This window comes from Loa loa (genome assembly GCF_000183805.2).
Source record: "Loa loa unplaced genomic scaffold supercont3.28, whole genome shotgun sequence".
Taxonomy (NCBI): domain Eukaryota; kingdom Metazoa; phylum Nematoda; class Chromadorea; order Rhabditida; family Onchocercidae; genus Loa; species Loa loa.
In genome coordinates, this window is record NW_018108208.1 from 225,912 (window position 1) to 243,727 (window position 17,816).

General features: G+C 36.8%; 4 protein-coding genes across 4 annotated transcripts in view; 2 read left to right on the forward strand and 2 right to left on the reverse strand.

The window, feature by feature from the left end:
• Window positions 1-239: 239 nt before the first annotated feature.
• Window positions 240-9,867, forward strand: LOAG_06363 (hypothetical protein; the record flags this gene model as incomplete). Its single annotated transcript, XM_020447129.1, has 26 exons — window positions 240-392; window positions 539-718; window positions 833-1,089; window positions 1,316-1,541; window positions 1,689-1,816; window positions 1,896-2,031; window positions 2,182-2,375; window positions 2,492-2,680; window positions 2,911-2,985; window positions 3,089-3,219; window positions 3,389-3,524; window positions 3,930-4,053; window positions 4,282-4,433; window positions 4,858-5,015; window positions 5,092-5,232; window positions 5,304-5,383; window positions 5,464-5,631; window positions 5,877-6,062; window positions 6,447-6,640; window positions 6,871-7,123; window positions 7,322-7,432; window positions 7,632-7,790; window positions 7,892-8,038; window positions 8,134-8,223; window positions 8,337-8,471; window positions 8,765-9,867. The coding sequence occupies 26 exons, from the start codon at window positions 240-242 to the stop codon at window positions 8,921-8,923; spliced, it is 4,062 nt and encodes a 1,353-aa protein (XP_020302607.1). The 3' UTR covers window positions 8,924-9,867.
• Window positions 9,868-10,673: 806 nt separating this feature from the next.
• On the forward strand, window positions 10,674-14,647 carry LOAG_06364 (hypothetical protein; the record flags this gene model as incomplete). The annotated part of the gene is made up of 10 exons (XM_003141900.1): window positions 10,674-10,826; window positions 11,357-11,458; window positions 11,621-11,697; window positions 12,055-12,226; window positions 12,406-12,624; window positions 12,786-13,001; window positions 13,287-13,505; window positions 13,819-13,985; window positions 14,183-14,347; window positions 14,506-14,647. 10 exons carry the CDS (start codon window positions 10,674-10,676, stop codon window positions 14,645-14,647), a joined length of 1,632 nt encoding a protein of 543 aa, XP_003141948.1.
• A 401-nt stretch (window positions 14,648-15,048) lies between these two features.
• LOAG_06365 (hypothetical protein) lies at window positions 15,049-15,590 on the reverse strand (the record flags this gene model as incomplete). Its single annotated transcript, XM_003141901.1, has 2 exons — window positions 15,049-15,130; window positions 15,385-15,590. 2 exons carry the CDS (start codon window positions 15,588-15,590, stop codon window positions 15,049-15,051), a joined length of 288 nt encoding a protein of 95 aa, XP_003141949.1.
• Window positions 15,591-15,802: 212 nt separating this feature from the next.
• The window catches only part of LOAG_16915 (CBR-PCT-1 protein), a gene marked incomplete at its 5' end in the record, with an annotated part of 7,689 nt that continues 5,675 nt past the window's right edge, over window positions 15,803-17,816 (reverse strand). The window contains 3 exons of the mRNA XM_020449569.1: window positions 15,803-16,687; window positions 16,829-17,040; window positions 17,179-17,287. Coding sequence (XP_020306883.1) covers window positions 16,481-16,687; window positions 16,829-17,040; window positions 17,179-17,287 — 528 coding nt within the window. The 3' untranslated portion in view covers window positions 15,803-16,480. The remainder of the gene's footprint in view (window positions 16,688-16,828; window positions 17,041-17,178; window positions 17,288-17,816) is intronic.

A 17,816-nucleotide genomic window follows, 5' to 3' on the forward strand; every position in this document is an offset into this window, starting at 1 on the left:
GTTGACTAGTTTCATACAAATATATCATCGGAATGCTGTAGAAAGGATATGGAAGTATATTTGTTTCCTGGCGAATCCTGAAGCTTCAATATCATCAGTAAGTTAATCTCGTCAACTATTTGTGCACTGTCCTTTTCCTTTTATGGCTTTTAATTCATCTAATCTTTCTACTAGTATTTTTTATTTGTGAAATGCACGTATCAATTTGATCACATTTTAAGCAAGCTGCCAGTTTCATTATGTCAGTCGTTGATCGACAGGGACAACGACTCTCCGCAGAAAATGCCCGTTTCACTGCTGATTTGTTTCCGGGATTTCTAAGCGCTTTGAAGGCATGCCAGATTAGCTGGAGTAGCACTAATATACAAGGGCTATTATTCGGATCGAATAACGTAATTATTTTTAAGATTCTTGTATCCTTCTAGAATTCTGTAGTTGTTGATGTTTAGCTGACATGATTCTTGTTTGTCTCGAGTTCTGCTCAGGATCTGGCATTCCTCGACAAACTGTGTATATCAAAATATTGCTCAAATTCCAGAATCTGTCAAACTCTTGTTCAACTACTGACTTTTCAAATATGAAGTTCAGTCCAAATATTCCTGTTCTCTATCGTCCCTTGCGGGTTTCTGAAGACACCACTTTATTGGATATCAGTACATCATTTTATCGCACATCAGTGTATGCAGCTGGGACAAACTATTTCTCACTTCACCAACAGGTTATGCTTGTTCCTTCATATGCTGTAAATACGGTGATAATTCTTGTCGATATATTCACACCAGACTTATTTTATATTAATTATAAGTTAATGAAAAGTTAATGTGTATTGGAGGCTTCACGTAAAAGGAGGAAGAAGTCATCTCGCATTTCCGGACGTCGCGGACATCAGTTTGAATTTCATGATGAGCGATCTCTAATCCGTGCTGTACGCGCTGCTGCTTGTGCTGCGCGCGAAGTGACCTTGGGTGAAGAAGTCGAAGACGACAGCGCCGAATCGGGACAGGAAAGCGAGGCTGGTCCATCGGTACCGAGAAATAACAGTCGGGCAAACAGTTCGACAAATCGTAATGAATCCGTTTCTACGTTCAGGTCCTTATTGATCATAAAGACAGATTTTCTGCATTCGCCAATGATTTGATGTTTCTGCCTAGGTTTTTTAATATTAAAAATGATATTTTTACAAAGTCTGGGATACTTCATTACCAAAGGCAAGATAACCAGGTAGTCCGGACAATTATGGTAGTAGTATCATCTGTTTTTCTTTTTTGAATTGAATCTGAAATGAGTAAAATCAACTAATTTTTGATGTCTTCAGCAATATAAACTATCCAAAGAGTGATGTTGATGAACTGTTTGCTATTGCACATGTACAGCAGTCAAACTGGGACATCAAGTTCGCGAGATGTGAAGCTCTAATGTCACATGGGTATGCACATCAGGCATGTGTAATGGCAGTGGAACTTGCGGAAGAAATGCTGCGCCGTCCCCCAAATCTACTTCATCACTCAGCGGAACAACGATATTACCCAGATTTATCTGCAGTTAGTGTTGAAATTGGAGATTCACATTTACCAACTTTTGTAAGTAAATTTTGTTGTGCTGGTCTCATACTTGTCTTGAAACCTTGATTTAAAATGTTACTTTCAATTGATTATTGTCAGCTACTACGAAAATTTCTCTTGTTCCAGATACAACGGCATAGAAGAAGGCGGTTTTCTCATTCAGGTTCTGCTACTCCAATCTTAGAAGCCCCACTATTTGAACTTGACGAGCAACTTATCGAAAAATCGCAATTAGCAGAGAATATATATACAAGGTGAACCATGATTCTTTCTATCCAATACTTTTTTCATACTTTACTGTTCATGTGTAAAAGACCAGAAGAACGCTTTTAGAACACTCTTTCTGGTGCAAACGTTAATGAAGGAACCAAAAACACATCGATTGGCCTTTACACTTGCGATATCTGTACTTGAATTACCTCGTAGTCCTGCTGCGAACAAATTTTTGGAAGTTAAACTTTACTACTTGGTATGATTTTCCGTTGTTCATAATGGTAGTTCCATTGTTTGAGATATGGAATATTTCGTTCACTAATAGGAACTTCTTATATGAATGATTATCAGATGCTGCTCGCTATACTAGCTTTAGAAATTTATACTTCATGGTGATCTTGTTAAGGAAACAGAGCTGGTTAGCTTGTTGCGAAGAATAGAAATCGGTGCTCCGGAATTGCAAATAATCAGAGATCGTGCGAGGAAGTTCGTGGAAAATGCCCTTCTCTTAGCCTCTGCACCTCAGCCTTACGTTTTACCTATTTCGTTGGGCCATTATATTTTGGACTCCTTGTCATTTTCTCATAATACTTGCCAAGGGTAAGTTTCTCGATTCCTCATGAGTAATGTGTAATTGTTTTATCTTGAAATATATGTTCATAACTATTTGCTCATCGTTTTTTTCCCTTAATCTTGAATTAAGGTTTAGTTTGTAGGCGCCGCACCACAAGCGGTATTGTGACGAAAAACGGTGTACAACGACGCCCTTGCGATGAAGAACTAGCTATAAAAGTCGCTTTAGAAGCACTGGGTATGAAATTGGTAGTTTCTGAAGCAGATTACTCTATGCTTTGTGAAAGTACACGACTGCAGCGTGGTGACCTGGCACTGACAATGCTACTAAGGTTGGCCTCCAATATTCTCTATGAGTATTTGACACATCCTATATTTTAGAGTAGTTTGTTATCTGGAAAAAATAGGAAGTGGAATGGTGGCGAGTTGGCTTTTTGTTTTTTTTTTTTTTTTTTTAAACAAGGAAAGAGATGAGATCTACAGGAGAAGATTCAAAACATCTCAATAGTTCTCTACAGCTTAATTCGCTTGCAAAAAATAGTCACTGTTATATTATTTGTAGGTACAAAGACAGTAATGATAAACTCGCTTTAGTACTGGACAAGTTGCTGGACCCAACTATGCATCGCATGTACAGGTAGGTTACAGTATTGTTGCATTCCATATTTTTCATGTATTTGGAGGATAAACAAAAAATTATCATTTTGAGTTGCGAATACACTTATTCATTTTTCTTGCAGAGATCATCATTCCAATGCTGCATTTTTCTTAGAGCAAGATCCATCGTACAAAAAATATTTCAACGGTCAACGACCGCATTTTCCTTTCAAGGATGAATTTCATCTTACCGAATGCAGCGAAATTTCAAATGGTATTGAAGCAAAGAAGTTTCTCTCGTTGATTTGATCCATAATGAATTCGGTACTCAAAATACAACTCAAACGAAGAGACGAGTTGATAATCGTAATATGGATATTTTTACATTTCAGCAAATATGTAAATATTTCAATTGTTTTGTTATAGTTCAATAAAATTAGTAGGTCTCGCCGGTACTGAAACAAGTATTATGACTGCTGAAAATATGCACGAAAGAAGGATGATACACGTTGCAACAAATGGCAAAGATGAAACTGAACAGCTTATTGGTAGTTTCATGCGTTTATCGCATGATTCACCGTAAGTTTACAAACTTTTTAGTTCACTTGTAGTTTGTACTTTGTTTACTTTCAATTTCCCAGATTACGGATTATGCTTTGATGGAAAATAATTGTTACTAAGGTAACAACAAATGTGAAGTGAGGTTTAACATGAAAGCTGTCATTCCTAATGAATTAATTGGCACGTTCTGATGGAATAATGAAGCAGTGCAATGATTATCGGTTTTCCAATAGAGGAGTGGTAAAATAACGTTTACTTCCATGGAGTGTATTTTTCTTATATAATGTTAAGTTGGAAACTTACGCGGACTTAAGGGATAAAATCAATTCATTTTTTAATGTATTAAATGGGAATGATATGTCAAATAATTATTGTAGGATCTATAACGATTTCCATGTTAATTGCTGCCGTTATTTCTTTTAGAGATGACTCATCATCAGTGACATCTGCGAATAGACGACGGTCATCGGATGAGAGTAACGATAGTCCATATGACGAAAGCAGCAGCTCAGGGGTTTCACGATGTTTTCCGCGGGATACTTTGCACGTAGGTTGTTAAACATTTTTCTTAGTTATCAAGTAAATAAGTAATTCCATTACTTTTTTGTCTATTTACATTTTAATTGGTTTTATTGCCTCCTGTTATCAAATGTTAAATATAGGAGTGATTTCACTGTTCATTAACTCAGGTTTTGGTGTTCTACTTTTTTCTTTTTTCCATTTTTGATATACTAAAGATACATCTTGCACTGCATGCAGTACAGGCTGTTTCTAGGAAAGTCGTTCAGCGTCCATGGGTACATCGGACTCACCTTCATCAACCCATCGTCTTTCAAATATTCTAACTGCGGATAGCACAAGTGAATTTCCTTCATCGTCTGCAGGTCACCCAGTAGAGTTGAATAATGTATTTTATCGACATAACAGGTAAATTTCTGAATTCTCCGCGATTCGGCATATTTTTAGTTAACACAAATCATTTCGACTAAAATTAAATAGATGTTAAGTATCATTTTCATACATCCGGCTGTTGAACAAGCCAGTTGTCTATGTTTAGTTACTCGAATTATTATTCTCGGCTTTATTTGCTGCTCAAAATTCTTTTCAAAGATTTGAACAGATTTTAGACTTCAAATAAATTCGAGCCGTCTGTGTAGGATTCGTTCATAGTAGGATTTATTTGAGAGATTCATTGCTATACGTGCTTTTTTTATATTGGAATAACAATATTGATTTATAACGCAACTTTCTATGTTGTGAGGTCCTTGTTTAAATTATTTTATTAAGGAATGGTAAAAAATATGACCATACTTCATTTGCACATATTCAACTTGTCATATTTCATTTGTAGACGGAAACCTATTCCTAGTTTGCCGAATCAAGCTTCTGAAGGACAGGCACACTGCATGATGGAACTTGCAAAACGTCTTCTTCTTGAAGCTGGCGGTAGCCAGAGTACCGTTATTTTTAATGCATCACAAGGCAGTCAAAACAATCCACAGCGCAGTGGTACTTTTTTTTTCAATCGTATACTGATTTTTAAGTTTCCATTAACTACCATTTAAAAATTCCCATGCTTTCCCAGGTCCTCACCGACAGTTGCATATTTGTTCATTCCTGATTGGACTCTATGCTCTGGGCTTAAACAACTTATTGTCAGCAAGTTGGCAAACTCGAACATACAGTACTAATGTTAGTTGGATACATGGTCAAGCGATTGAAATTGGTAAGTGTAATATTCAAATGAAAAAGTCATTTTACGTTTATATATGTATATGCTACATGTTTAACATTTAGGTTGTGCTGCTATCAAAATTGTTGAACGAGTCTGGGAGGCACATTTAACACCTACGGAGGTCGCTGCATTGGCCGACAAGGTAATATATAGTTTCAATTAGATTAAATTCGATGTTATCTTTTGAGTTTTTCAAAGTATATAATGTCAGGTATGTTGTAGGCTAGTCAGAGCCGCGACCCATGCATGGTTGAAGCTGCCGCAAAACTTGCATTGAGCGTATTACCGAAGGCATACGCTTTAACAGCTGCAGAAAGTCAAAAAGCGTTGCATCAGTGCAAGGAGCAAAGCGCTGATATGCTTGAAAAAGCATGTCGCGCTGTTGAACAGGTTCTGTCTGCTCAACTATTTAAGAAATGTCCAGGATACTTTTGTTTTATTTAATGTAAAATCCAAGGTTTCATCAGAGTATCACTTGAATACTTTCCTTATTATACAAAAACATTTATACAAAAACAGTGGGAACTTTGATTAATTGCTGTTTTGCAAAATTCGGTGTTGAGTGACATACATTTAAAGATGAAAATTAAGTACACAGATATAAGCTTCTGTTTTCACAAGAATTGCTTTTTCAGGCAGCCGAAAAGGATGGTGTATATCCAGAAGTGTTGTTCAAAGTTGCTAGACATTGGTTCGATTTGTTTGTGGATTCTGAATCTGTTAGTAGCCCACAGACAAGTTTTCAGAATGCAATTCCACCGCAACATCCAACTGGGATTCCTCAGTTACACAGCGACGTTTTGCAGACACAGGCCCATGAGGTAAGCTGTGGTAATGATATCACTGTTAATTCCTCTGATTGCTGTTAACTCTGGAGGTGATAGCCGTAGTAGCTACAAGTATTCCTAATAGAAGATTTGTTAAATGAAAGTAACTAGAAAAATGCTTCTAAAGTCATCTTTTTTTTGCTAAAATGTTTTTAAGTAAAGGTAAGTAGTTAAATAGACACGTAAAAAGTAGTTTGCACAATAAATGCACTTCAGATAAAAATTAAATTTAGAACATAGGTTAAATTATGCTGATTAGTTTTAGTCTAGAAACTTTGGGATACAAATTGCGTCGAATGTTGGAATTTTCCCTGTGTTTCACATCCTTTCATGGGTCTGAAGTGTAATCGGTATGGTGCGTCGGTAATTTTTTTCCAGACCGTTTATTCTACGACAAATCCACAAGCGTTACAACTACCTGTTCAGTGCAGACCTATGCCTTATGCAGCGGCTTCGTATCATTTCATGCCACCCCACCATCACCTTCATCAGGCAGGACCACATCGCCCTCCGCTCTATGTATCTCCGGTATCATGTACTCAACAGCAAGTTGGAATTCACTATTCTCAACGGTCAGCGTACAGTGTGGATCTATCCAGATATTTTTTTTTCTTTTGGTATATGCTCTCAGTAAAGCAGTATATAGATATGAATGCCAAGTGTTATATTGCGTTATTTAGATAAGTTTATTGAAAGAAAACTGTTATGTTCACTTAATTGCAAAAAGTGATGAATAGGATGTGGTTGTGACTATTTGACACGCTTTTTTTTTAAAGATTTGTTCCTGTTCTTTTTATTACAGAGGACCATTACCAGTTGGTGCGATGTCGATGGTGCCGAGGCAACAGTCAAATACTATTTATCCTCCGCCTGTGGTTGGTGCTACACCATCGCGAGCCCTACACATTAGTCATTCGGCTCCAAATTTAAGCCCGATACAAGCTGTTCAGATCTCCAGACGTAATCAGCCTTTGACTGTTTTACAACAACCACTTTGTCTTGGTGCAGGAGCGACCCGCTGTCAATTTCCTACTGTAGGGGAACAATGCATTCAAGTACTTAAAGTTTTTTTAAATTTTTATTTTGCTTTCTAAAGATCGATTATTTTATTCTTTGTGTTCCCTATAATTTAGATTTATCAGGAAGCCTGTCAAATTAAATCCACAGACAAATTTGAAATTAGAAGGACAGGAGCGCTGTATTTCGATGACAGCGAAATATATTAATTTACTTGATTATTGTAGCGTTTTCAGCCCATCCCAATAAATGATGCTCTGCGACATCATCTACCTCCTCCTACATCTCTTGTACTTTGTCAGTCGACCTCGCAACCAGTCACATATTTTGGACAGGCAACTCCTCAGGTTTATTTTTCGGATGAAACGATCATTACAAATTAGTAGAATTTGGTGGGACTGGACATTTGTATACGTTTGAAATTCTAAGTATGAAGGATTTAAAGGACGCTTTTTTTGTTATGTAAACATTATTTTTTTATGCCAACGAGCAATATGTGAGATCGTGGAGTTCAGTTGCAGCAATTTTAGTTTTGGATTTTTACAGCCTCCAATGAATGTCCCGCTGCCGTCGCAAAGTGCATCTGTTGTTGGTGATCCTCGTATGGCGAAGCTTGTTCATGCTCATCGTGTCGGAATGATTGCTATGGAAACAATGGGAAATCGAAACTTGGATGATAATCGTAGCTACGCGAAATTTTCTCAGGTAATTTATTATTTGTAGAAGTATGTTAGTTACACCGATTATTTGCTTGTTGGTTAGAACCTGGATTAGAATCAGTGTTCATTACCGTTTGAAACTTCCAGAACCCTGCTTATGCGGAAGACGTTCGTTGGTTATTCACAGTGGCAACACGATTAGGCGGCGTTTTCACCCAAAGTTTTTGTGAAGTAGCAGCTCGATCTGTTGCTTCGCCATTCGTTCTTTTTTCATTAGCTGTTGAATCAGCAAAGGTCGGTGCTTCCACGTAATATTTTGTTCTCTTCAACTGTGGCTAAAATCGTGGAAACTTGACGTTCTTCCAGGAACTTACGATGAGGATTTTCAGGTCTTTCACTGGCAGATGCCCTCGATTAACTACCATTCGCAGTCTGTAATTCTTCCGATCCGGTCTCAGTTAACTGCTGGCGCTCCAAATGTAGGATTTATGAAACTAAGAATATATCAAGGCTTTTGAAGGACTATATAGATAAAAACGATAACCCATTTCCCTTTTTTATAGCATAGCAGTGCCTAAAATAATTACTGTAGGTGCGAACTGTGCTTCTGCAGAATGGATTTGCACCACCCACAGCCGATTTGATGCAGCACTGCGTTGAGATGTTTTACGCTGCATCCAGCTCTAAGCTTAGCCATCCTCGTTTTGTCCCCTCAGATGTTGAAGAGGTATGATTTATTAATATTAGTCGTTACTTTTGACGAGAGTCAAGCGAGGTTAAGTAACTGACAAAAAGAGATCAGGACTAATTTTATGATAACATGTAGAAGCAAATGAAGCATCTGGCTCCACTAGCATAATTTGCTGTGTCAAGATGTATTTTGCATTGTTTGGCTTTATTTTTTCTGAGCAAAAAGAAATTTCGAGATCTTGATACTTAATTGCAGAACATCCATACTTTTTCCTATTTTTTTGTTTTCTGGTTTTACTTCATCTCTAATACACGAAATATTCTGTTCAGGTCGTTCAACTCGTTAAAACTGCAAAGGAAGCTTTCCATTGGATACCAGGACCGGGAAAATTAATGTTTGACGATTTCATGCGGCATGTTCGGAAGCAAAAAGCTTGTAAAAAGGATGTTGCTCAAAGAATCAATGCTTGTGTTCAAAATACAAACTGACGATTTAAAAATCATAAATTAGTATACCTCCTTCACACTACCTGATGTTTATTTTATCAATTAAAGTTAATGATGACCGGAGAGAATGGTCGTGAACTCACAGCTAATGTTTATTGACGACATGTAAGTACCACCAGTACAGTTTTCTATAGTTGTTTTCGCCAGTCACTCAGCTGTCGTAAACAGTGGGCAGTTAGTTCATTTTACGTATGTATGGTTACGTGGTTGTAAATCATATCCTTAAATTCGTGTCGTCATTTCTACCCAAAATAATTTTATATCCTTATGTTGTAACGCATGGACAAGATAGAGAAGCTATCTGGCTTTATGTCACCATTGACGTGATTGTGGCTTAAATTGGTTGACAGGAACAGTTCACTTTTATCCTGTACGGATTTGCTTGTGAAAGGATGAAATTAGAGTGGTGGTCCATTTGTTATAGCATATGCATAGATATAAAAACAGTGATGTGAACAGTGCTAAATTCAGCATTTTCTTCAAAGGTTAAAGATTGTTTCAACATTTCATTCAATTTTTCATGCAGAAGATCGCGGTGGAAAGTAATTGAGTTCCTATCATGGTATTTTGTTGAAGTTTTTTCATTATGTGTTTTGTTGATATTTTTTAAAATAACTGGAAAGTGTGTATCACACGGTAATTCTTGAAATGCTTATGTAATTGTTAAAGGCAGAACTGGCATATTCCAAATGAGTCTGTAATGAAGCATTTTCCAGCGATACTTCCAGTTGATAGATGGTATTAACCAACGATTCAACTAGCAGATACATATATGATTTGGCGACATCTTTGAATAAGGCTTGATTAAGACTATATATGTTTCATAGTTCGAGATGGCAGTAGTCTTGTGTTTACTGCGGTTCATGCGAACACCATTACGTTTCACTCTGGATTGTTAATGGTGCTAAATGAAGAGTGAGATGCCCAAATCGTATCTATTTTGAGTTCCATGGAAAGTTCAGGTTCCTGTTGGTGGTGCAGTTTTGTGGTTTCCTGAGCTGTCACTGCATGTTATCCCTGTCTTCACAATGCTGCATTAGTACTAAGGTTGCGTTATATAAACTATGGTCACTACAAATTTTGTTCCGAATTTGGGTGGGATGGCACAAAAGAGCGAACTTCCGAAAATTTTGCGAGTTGATCAATATGCAGGCGAGATTAACCAGTATGGCAATCGTTGGAACAAAAGACCGTTTCTAAGTTATTCTCTGACAAACTTGAGGGTGTGCAGAGAAACGTCTAGTGCTTGTTAGAATCGGAGAGTTATGTTTTGATGAAAACCGGAGAACACAGAGTTGGGAGTGTTTTTTGCTTTTGTATTCAGCCTGATTGTCCTTCCCATATTTGTATTTCCGCATCTTTTCATGTAATCCTCCTTACAAAAATGGTACTCTTTGAACTGAACAAGAGTGGAGATGACACATTCCTTCAGCAGATCCAACAGACTTATCGTGTAGTACTTACATATCGTGTAAAGAGAAACTGAGATCACGTGTTCCTTTCATTTTTTCTCCAAGCAAAGCTAGGTCAGATGTTTTATTGCGTGATTTCGAAGATTTAATTGGTGCATTGATTCGTAACCGTTAAAAACCGTAGTTGATTCATAACCGTCACAGTTTCAAGCTATTCTGTTTTAATCTTTATTTGTAGGACGAAAATACTGTCACTAAGTTGAATCCAAATTGCTTATTCTGTGATTATTAGATCTGATTGTTGATTGTGCGATTGTTATATGTGGGAAAGGGCTGCAACATCTTTTTGGCGCTTGGGCAAAAGATTCAAGAACTCTGGAAAGGGAGTCAACAAGAAAAATTACAAAAATGAAGGAAGCATTGGGACTACAAACCACATCGAAGACAAATCAACGGGGAGCACTGTGCCTCGAGTAACTTTTTTATCATTAATTTCGAATGACAGGTTTACCAGGACAGTATGTGTTCTTGTATTTCATTCTAAACATTGCTAATAATGAAGCTAGAATTTTAAGTAAAACGTAAGCATAACCAACTGTTTATTATTGGTTCTAAAATTCCAGTGTGGTAGAATAGTGGAAAAGTCCATGAGATTCATTTTTTCAAGTTAGTTATATTTAGAGGATTAGTTTAAATTTGGGATTTTCAATTCATAATTGGGAGATTTATTCTTTAAGTATTCTTTGAGTTTTTTATTTTATTATGATCGATTGATTTTTGTTTTCTAAAGTGTTGAATCTTTGTTTTTTATTGGTTTTTCATGTTTTTTTTCTAATCTCTTTTTACATATTTCCGTATTGTTTCTAATTTTGTTGATTTAGCATTGAGGGAACGGCTGCACTAGAAGCAGTCCAATATACACTATGTAATGAGCAGTGTAAAATTTAATGTTTAACAGTATTTCCATTCCCTTCATTATATGTTACTATAATTTATCTTTCAGTCTCAGCCATTCACATCGAATTCTCCTGCAATGCATCTTTCATATCTTTCGTCGATTCTTTCTTCGTTGTGGCCTTCTGATGGGACAAGGGAAATAGAAAAGGTTGACATAAAGTGGGTTTACGAATATATCTTGTAATATAAACCGTAGCATACCGATTTCAAAAATATTATTAGTGGTCATCTTCTTATCCACTAAAACAAAGGCTTAAATTTTCTAGGAATAAATTGATGATCATTGTGAACTTGACTTTCAAATTTCCAGATAATTTTTGGATTCGTCTTAGATCAGAATTTTCTTATTAATAGGGAGTTGGAGAGGGAGTTGGTCTCGCCATCAAAGTAGGTAAAAGTACATCACTAATTAACTGAACAAAACAACGGGAAATCAGTGCAACAGTTACACTTTCAAGTGTATGATCATACTTCGATAGCCAGCCTAATCATTAATTTGCTAAGTGATTAGTTTGATTGACCGAGATGGCTTAGAACTGGAGCCACGAACTTTACGACCTTGTTCGGTGTGCAGTCACACCAGCCCCGAAAACATTCCCAAGAACAGTAACATATAATATTACTGGAAAATTTACTTCGAGTGAAAACATGTGAGTCTTGGCTGTTTTAAATAGTTTTTAGTACTACCAAAAAAATGTATTTAATTTTTACGTTTTTGTGCTTTTCCTGATGTCAGTGTTACAGAACACTGCGTAAAAAAGTAATTAGTGTACCGAAGTCGACACTATTCGACCAGACGAGATCACTTGTGTCCAGCTTACTCTCTGCAGAAACAGATGGATCTGTGATGTTGAGAACACGAGAATTGTGTAAACATTATGTGGAATATCCTGAGGCGCGTGCTGTTGGACTTCAGGTCTTCATTAAGAAATTATATGTAAATAAGGAAATGCTTTAGAGTAACGGGTTCTGTTGCAAAATGCCTTGAAGTGGGTGAATGAAATATCGAGACAGATGTATGGCTTAAAGCAACGGCTAGCTACCTTGTAAGATTGGCGTATGCGAAAAAAAGAAGTTACTTCTTTGTTCATTTAGTTCCATGATTCAGTTACGAAGAAGTTGAAACTTCTTTTGCGACGGACTAATGACGAAATGTTCAAAGAACACGTTCGGCAGTTTTTACTCCTCGTGGGGGATGTTAGCATTCCGCGTGGGGCTGGTATTCGAGTGTTGTCACTTGATGGTGGAGGTACGCGAGGTGTAGTAGGCCTTGATATTTTACAAGCACTGGAAAATAATTTGAAAGGATCAAAGGTTTGCTTTTGAATTCTACGTAGATCAAAACAAAGAAAAAAACATAATTGAAACAAAGCTTTTGTTTCAATTATCTTATCCAACATCTTCGGTTATAATGTGGAATGATGCCAGAAGGATTGTTTTAACTGTATTGTTAGTATTACAAAGGACCTTTCCAGGTTGTCGAAGTGTTCGACCTGATCGTGGGCGTAAGTACTGGAGCTATTATCGGTGCATTACTCACTGCTAAGAGGTTATCAGTTGAGAAATGTAAGGAGGTTTATATTGAGATCTCAAGGGAACTTTTCAGCCAGGGAAAATTTTCGGGAATGAGCAGTCTTCTTCTTTCACATGCTTACTATAATACTGAAAAGTGGAAACAGATTCTAAAGAACGTAAGTAAGCACATCGTGAACATATCTTTCAATATATATTTTTTAAATATCATCGGTTTTCTTTGCTGAATTGCTTAAAAAAATTTGCTGTCAATGCTTTATCGTTTCGCATATAAAAAGGAATTTGCTAGTGCACAGAAACTAACCATAGATGTATTGGAATGTGAAATATCGTTGGACACTGCATCATTTTCTGCATATAATTGAGATGTGGATAAGTGGATAGCGAGGTATGCAGACAATTCAGGTGTCTTTAAAAGTATTTTAAAAGAGGTTTTGTTAAAGGTTATCGGCGAGGACACGTTATTAGAAGTATGTGGGCGCTGGGATACTCCCATGCTCAGTATAGTAGCTTGCACTGTGAATACACCAACTCTGCAACCATATATTTTTCGTACTTATGGACATCCCAACGGAAGTGAAAGCCACTACCGTGGAGGGTGCAATCACAAAGCTTGGGAGGCTTTGCAAGCTTCTGCTGCTGCTCCAGGCTATTTTCAAGAAGTGAGTATATCTTCCGTTCCATTTAATTTTCTATTACATGAAGAGATTTCTATAACGGTATTAAGCTCATGCTTATACTTCTCGTATTCAAGCCTCATGAACTTGCATAATTTATATTTCTTTGAATATTGGCTATTATATGCGGAATCTTGCTACATGTAATATATCTCTTGTAAATATTGCCGAATAAATACCTAGATTAGATTGACACCTCAAAATTAAGAGATTTGTCCAACAACTTTGTTGTACAATACTAGCAGCTTTTTTACGGCTAGTCCTCTCCTTATGCGGGATTCCAGACATGTTTTTGCAGGTTCCACTCGGGCCACTACTGTATCAAGACGGTGGCGTACTTACTAATAATCCTACAGCTTTAGCAGTTCATGAGGCACGCATGCTTTGGCCACATGAACGAATACAATGCGTTGTTTCTGTCGGTAATGGAAGAAACGTTTCAGAAGTCGAACTGAATAGCGTAAAGTTCGTTACAGATCATATTTAATTTGTCATAGGGACAATTACTCGGTGCCTTATTCGTACAAAAAAAATATGTTGTTTGTATTACAGTATTGACGCAGTATTTATGATCCCATCGTCTAACGCTTGCTGTGATGTGTCCTGGAACAAAGTGTCTGTTGATCGCGCTTGCTTCAATGATTTAATGATTTTTGTTTGAGGCTGTCTACACGGCTTCAAGAGAAAATCTTACGGATTATTGATTCAGCGACGGATACTGAACTTGTCGACTTATGTATGCGTGATACTTTGTCGAAAGGGTCATACATGCGTTTTAATCCGTACACCAGCTATCCGTATTCTCTGGATGAAATCGACCCGAAAAAGTTCGTAATTAACAAACTACATTAAGGAGCTACATGCAAACAGAAGCCTTAGTTGTGGCAAAAGAAGTGCACTTGCTTGAATTTCGCACCTGATCACATCATCTTACATGAGAAATGCAATAATCACATATGATTCTCAGACCATTTGTATTATTCAGGTTGGAACAAATGAGCCAGGATGCGCAATTGTATATTTCACGAAACCAGACCAAGTTTGAGGCTACAGCAAAGATTCTCTTGGCTGAACCATCACTGAAACAGCGCTTTGTTCGAAAATGGAACAAATTGGTAATCTACTAAAATGCATGATGCAAAATAAATAAAAATTCTCGTACCAACACTGAAGTGGCATTGAAATCAAAATTTGTGAAATTGAGAGGATATGTGGGAACCTCCCTACAACCATCTGGCACTGCTCTTATTTATTTTAACCGTTAAGTTTATCATTTTACACAACATCATATGTTAGGTGTCGTCAAATTATACAACCACCTGGTATTGCTCATATTTTATTTTTAACCGTTAAGATTATCCTTTTGCACAACATTACTTATATGTTAAGTGTCATCAAATTATGAAATAAACAAGGCCACGTAATTCATTTTCAAAGCCGGCAGTCCATGGGACATACACTGTAAACATAAAATTCCTCAAATATTTGCTAAACGAATGATTTAGAAAATCCTGTCGTGAGGATAACTTCACAGAGAATCCCATTCGTCGCTAATAACGCGCACGAGGAAAACACCACCAGCGAAAACTACCAGACCCTTACACATACTCCTGCAAGAATTTTGAAATAAAATTTTCAGCTAATATAAGATATATGCAACAAGTGCGAAAAGACAGTCATAATGTCTCCAAACTGATGCAAACAGAAAGACCATTTACGAAGAACATTTTCATCGAAAGATATGTCAATTTACATAAAGACTTGACTATAAACACATTATATTGCCCCGACAATCTGAATTTACTGCCTTATCAGTAAAAACATATTCCTTGTCACCAGTTAAAAAATTTCGAAATTCACTTACCAGTAAAATGGATTATGATAAATCCATGAAAGAGATCCTCCATCTGAAGATGGCGGCGCTGCTTGTATACGAATCATTATACAAATATGCTCTGAAAGAGGCAATAAGACGTGCCACATAACAGTAAAACCAGGTAAACCCAATACAACACTAACTGACATAAGTAATACCATTACTTTATTGAAGCTGATCAGAAATACGCCCATAACTCCCCCAACTAACGATATATTGAACTCAGTAACCTTAGCAAGCAGTGGTCGTTATCAATATACCAAATCTTATACATACAAGCTAATTCAGCGACCATGTGGTATACCTGGGTTCACTGCGTGTCTTCCCTTCCAAACCGATAATAAACGAAGATTTTAAGCAACCCGTGGAGAAATACCAAATACTCCATTGAAACAACACATCAAGACGAGATTTTATAACTTCAATCCATCAATGCACACAAAATAAAGATATACAAAAGAACAAAACTGGAGAAAAAAAAAGATTCAGTGCTACGTTTCTCGAAGCCACGTAATAAACAGAAGCAAATATATAAGAGAAATCGCAATGGAAAACAGTCATTATTACCATCGGAATGAAGCGATCGAAATGTAAAAGGAAGCATTTGAAGTGAGATGAGAATAAAAGACGGTTAAAAATTAAACGGAAGTATGATTTCATAAAAGGTTTGGTCAAACAAAATGATATACAAATCCAGCATAAAGTGAAGTGCGGAAAAAAAGTTCAACAGAAAAGCCGAAAGCTATAACATCAGTTCAGTTTTAACAAGAAACAGATATATGGATGCCTTTCCCGGAACTTACACAGAAAAGAAGCAAACACTCATTTGTGGATTATAAATATACAGTTATTAGAAGGCCCTAAATTATAAAGTCCACGAAAATGACGGTATTAGTTATCCACGTCAAATTTCATACCTCTATTTCTTCAATTTTCGAATAATGTATTAAGATGAAAGCAATAACCCAATTACACCATACAGTCACAACACTAATTATCTGAGCCAACTCAAAATTTCACATACAAGCAGAAATCGTGCGTTAAAGATAAATCACAGTATGTCAATTAAAATCACATAATACACTTAAAGAAGTAAGCTCTGGCGTCGACTTGCGCGAGTATTCCGACAGCTCGTACGATCTGACGTTACTGAATCCTTGACCAATCGGACTCCAGGAACTGACATAACAGATTCATAGTCAGACAACTCGAAAATTGCCCTTGGTAAGAATGAATGTAAGAATGAATGTTGTAACGCATCCGCTGCTGACAATCGCTTCCGACCTTCGTACTGAAATATTCAAACTAATTTTAAACTGGACAAAGGATTCTCCAAAAGTTTTCCATGGCATTAGGACAAAATATCGATAATTCTCAGCTAAAAACAACAGGCTTTTTATGTCATATTAACGACTTAAGAAGCGTTCTGTACCTGGAGTAAACGATGTAAGAGATCATTTGCATGCTGATCAATTCTTGGACATGCATTCTGCAAGCTGTTAGGGCGATAGTAAGGGAATCTACATAAGCGAAATGTAGTTGAGTTACATATCTGCGGGTGACTGGATGATGAAGGAGTGCCAAGCATGTGGAATATTAAAAGAAGTTGTTCTTCAACGGCAGACCCCGGAAACAACGCATGCCCTGCAACAGCTTTTTATTTCTGATACCCTTAAATCAAAAAGATTTTATAGCAAGACATCTTAACCAAATTCATCAGATTTTATATGATAAATCTCAGTATAGGCAAAATTATATAATATAAATAGAAAAAGGACGAACCAGAAATCATTTCGAAAAGAATGCACCCAACACCCCACATATCGATATGGGTTGAGTAGTCTGTGGAACCCAACAAAACGTCAGGTGGACGATACCACAATGTCACAACCTAAAATAGTCTTTCACGAGACTCAAAGTATATACTCCCATGCTGCACTAAAGTCAATGACATCTGACAGTCAAACAGTGAGCACCGCGAAGGGATAACTGTCAACTGACTAATGTCTCGTAATGATCGTCTGACTCTGGCAAAGCGGCGGAAGAATAGAAATATTTAGTAACTGAAATATCTACTGAAGTTCTCACATTGATAGCTGGAGTACGTAATGAAGCAGTTACATTTTGGTAAAGTGAACGATCAAAGGAATTGTAGGACGAAATGCCTTTAACCTATTATCAAACTTTCAATGGGTATGACGTCTTTCTTGCTTAAATGGAATGTAGACACTGAATATGTGCTCCAAGTGAGTTATTTTTTGCAAGCGGAACTGACGCTGTGGAAAAAATCAAACGTTGAATTCAAGTATAAGTCTCCATTCAACGATTCTCATACTAAACCAAAGTCGGCATATAAAAGGTAAAAGTTCTGGTAGTTTTGAGTAGAAAAAACTATCCAGAACAGAGTAATCAAAATAGAC